Raw genomic sequence first — 3,557 nt, forward strand, 5'->3', positions numbered from 1 at the left:
CTTTCCATCCAATCCCCAATACTCATTTGTTCATGTCCGAATGTGGACATTTTAACAATTTCATTACAGTTCGAGATGCACCACGTGCCCTAACGCTGCAATAAATGTTACACATTGCAGTCTCGGGATCGACAAGACTTTTCCTTCCTCCTCCATGAATTATAGCAATCATGGCATAATTCCCAGGTTGGTATATTGACTCTTTCAACTTAAGGATCGATGGGCTAAATAACATATGCATGGAGGAGTAGATGGCTAGCGTTTCATGAGGCCTAAGTTTGGAAGCTGGTCAGGTGAAGAATTAAGGGAGGAATTTGTACGAGTGGGAGCACAACTAGATTTTGCAGTGTTTAGTGAGGAGGAAAAAATGAAGTTGAATAAGGGTGACCTGGTAGAGGTCTCCAGTGATGAAGAGGGGTACAGAGTGGCCTGGTTCTATGCAAGTTTTGTGGAAAAGCAGGGGGCAGGGTTCATAGTGGAGTACAGGGACCTTGTGAGCGATGAAGATGAGACAAAACAACTGAGGGAGAAAGTGGATAGCCATCATATAAGGCCAAACCTGCCAGAGCAGAGTACAGATAAGTATACTCTGTATGAGGAAGTTCATGCTTATGAGAATGATGGGTGGTGGGTGGGTGTGGTCACGAAGGTCCTTGACAATCAATAGTATATAATATACTTCTTGCAGACAAAAGAAGAGATGGTATTTAATCATGCCCAATTGCGGCCCCATCTCAAATTCATAGAAAACAAATGGGTTGAAGCGTCAAAGGTATGCACGATACTTAGCTACTTTCACTTCCCTGTAATAGTTATTGTTTTTCTTAATGAATGGCAGGATTTTTGTCTTGGTCGTGGTCCTCAAATGGATAAAGTGATTTTAAGTTTGTTGTTTTCCCATTGTTTTGTAACTATTCCAGAGTGCTTACATCTCATTTCTTTCATGGCTCAAGGTTATCTTGTTCATATGTCTGACGATATTGTTAAATTTGTTTTGAAAACATTAGACCTTGTTCCACGCTGACATACTTTTAGGTTTGTTGGTCGGATTTTAAGTTAACTATAGGGTTTTGGGCCCCTTATCAATCAGGACGCTGAGGTTCAGATGTTTTCCTCTATGTTGAATTATTGGCACTATAGGCAGTGTAACAGATAGAATGTTGTTCACTGATATTTGAATATCATACAAGACATCAATGTTGGGTCGGGGCATGGCTGAGTTTAAGGAGTGTCAAAATGCTTTATCTGCTATATTAAATTTCTTAGAGACCTTAAAGATCTTGAGAATACTAAATGAGGCATTTACCGTTGAATTTTTGAGTAAGGTTTTCATGTTCACTATCATTAATATTACCTGCAGTAAATAGAAACAGTTAAAGCAAAAAAAAACGATGCATTTAAAGCAAAGGAAATTAAAGAATGAAATCGATGCATGTAAAGTGGATGCAACAACAAGTGTTAGCTATGATGGGAGAGCTTTGCTAATCAATGGACAACGTACGTTATTAATTTCTGGGTCCATACATTACCCCCGAAGCACCCCAGAGGTTTGTATTGCATTTGGTATTATTTTAGCTATGTTTTTGTTTATTGTTAACTGTACAATTTGCTTAAATTTTTTTCATGTTATTAAACAGATGTGGCCCGATCTTATTGCCAAGTCTAAAGACGGAGGAATAGATGTTATTCAGACATATGTCTTTTGGAATGGGCATGAGCCAGAGCAACGTCAGGTAATAAGCATTTAAAATATTTTAACAATCTTGAAATGTATGTATGATTTCGAGCGTTTAACGCATGTACACTGTTATTTTACTTATTAATATTAATTATTACCTTGCCCAAATACATAAAGATAGTCTGATACATACCAGGTCTATCAGGTCGCAAACTACAATGCCACTGCCTTTCTCTGGCGCAACTAGCTATGAACTATGTCAAAAGGCTAGAATTGAAATCTTGCAGACTCAAGCGTGTAGATAACAGAGCATGTCCAAAGACTGGAATTGAAATCTTGCAAACTATTCTGGGCAGGCGGCAACAAAATAGTGAAGGAGTGGCCCTAGTTTCTGCTTGAGCCTTCTGCGCCGACTATCTTTTACCATACCAGAGTTGCATGCTAATAGCCATATGGAAGGGGCCTTGCATGCTAATAGCCATGTGGAAGGGGCCTTGATATACATGTGGAAAGGACCTCGAAAGGGCCTCGAAGTATATTGGTTGTCTGAACTTTGGATAAAATGGTATTGCCGCAATTTTCTTGCATCGGGCCACGTGAAGCCTGTAATAAGAGGTAGAATGCTTTCAGTCTTAAAACTTTGGATAAAATTTACGTGAATAAAATTGTTACAATCAAACTTTGGTTAAAATACAAGAAAACCAAAAAAAAATGGGTCAACTGATCAATTAATAAGCGGTCAAACGATCAATCGATCACTATAGTCCGTGCTATGCTGGAGGCAGGGACTAATAATTAAGATTATGTGTTTTGTTTTTGTATTCACATCATAAATTTTAACAACAACTAGAAAACCTCTATTCACAAATTCAAATAATCTTTGCAATGAACAAAAAAAACAAATAATTTTATATATTAATTTAATATCTAAGTTAATTTTAATTTTAAAATTAAATAATAATTATTTTAATTTTAAAATTAAATAATAATAATAATAATAATTAATATTTATTCAAATTAATATTAATTTAATAAGTAATATTAATTTATATTTATAATGATATAAATTGTCATTTAAAAATTCAACATATATAATTCATTTACTATGTAATGATGAATTTCTATGTATTATTAATATAATTATATTAGTAAATATGGTTGATATAAACAAAAAAACATTATTTTCTATCATTTATTATATAATGTTATGACTATATTAAATTGTTAATTTTTCTGTGATGAACAATTTACTTGTCATTAAAAATAAAAAAAATAAAATATTATAATTTTTAATTAATTAAATCCTAAAATCATTTTTAAGTGGAAAATAAAACTAAACCCCAAAAATGAAATTTGTTAAGACAACAAATACTAATCCAGTATGGCTAAATTATTCAAAATAAAAGTGATGACAAAAATATGGAAAACAAAAAGTAAATGAAACAAAGGGGAAAATCCCACCATGGATTCTGTAAATGTTGTTTTTTTAATTTCTATTGTTGATCATTTACATTTATTCCATTTTAATTTTTAAACAATCTTGGTAGCTGGCCATATAGATTTCGTTACATGAAAATTAATTCATACAGTGGTAAGTAATGTCTACTTTATCTTTCTAATTTCCATTAAATTGTACTATGTAATAACATTAGCACAACATTTGGTTAAATATGAAGAATTGTATTGTGTAATGAAAAATTAAGACAATATTTAATTAAATATGAAGAATTGTAGATATCCAATAAAGCAAATATATTGTAGATTTAAAATGAAACTCGAGGAGAACAAGTGCATTCTTCTTTTAGACGTCTTTCTTTAGGACATAAAGTATTCACGAAGTCAACTAACAGAGAGACCTACCTCAACATTGAATTTTATC

At 32.9% G+C, this 3,557-nt stretch overlaps 1 protein-coding gene across 1 annotated transcript; it reads left to right on the forward strand.

The window, feature by feature from the left end:
* Nucleotides 1-265: 265 nt before the first annotated feature.
* On the forward strand, nucleotides 266-667 carry LOC149186806 (protein AGENET DOMAIN (AGD)-CONTAINING P1-like). Its single transcript, XM_089409457.1, has one exon. It carries the CDS (start codon nucleotides 266-268, stop codon nucleotides 665-667), a length of 402 nt encoding a protein of 133 aa, XP_089265583.1.
* Nucleotides 668-3,557: the final 2,890 nt, after the last annotated feature.

Source organism: Pinus tabuliformis, chromosome 3_1 (assembly GCF_031772625.1).
Source record: "Pinus tabuliformis cultivar Carrire ecotype Pingquan chromosome 3_1, CPIR1, whole genome shotgun sequence".
Lineage (NCBI taxonomy): Eukaryota > Viridiplantae > Streptophyta > Pinopsida > Pinales > Pinaceae > Pinus > Pinus tabuliformis.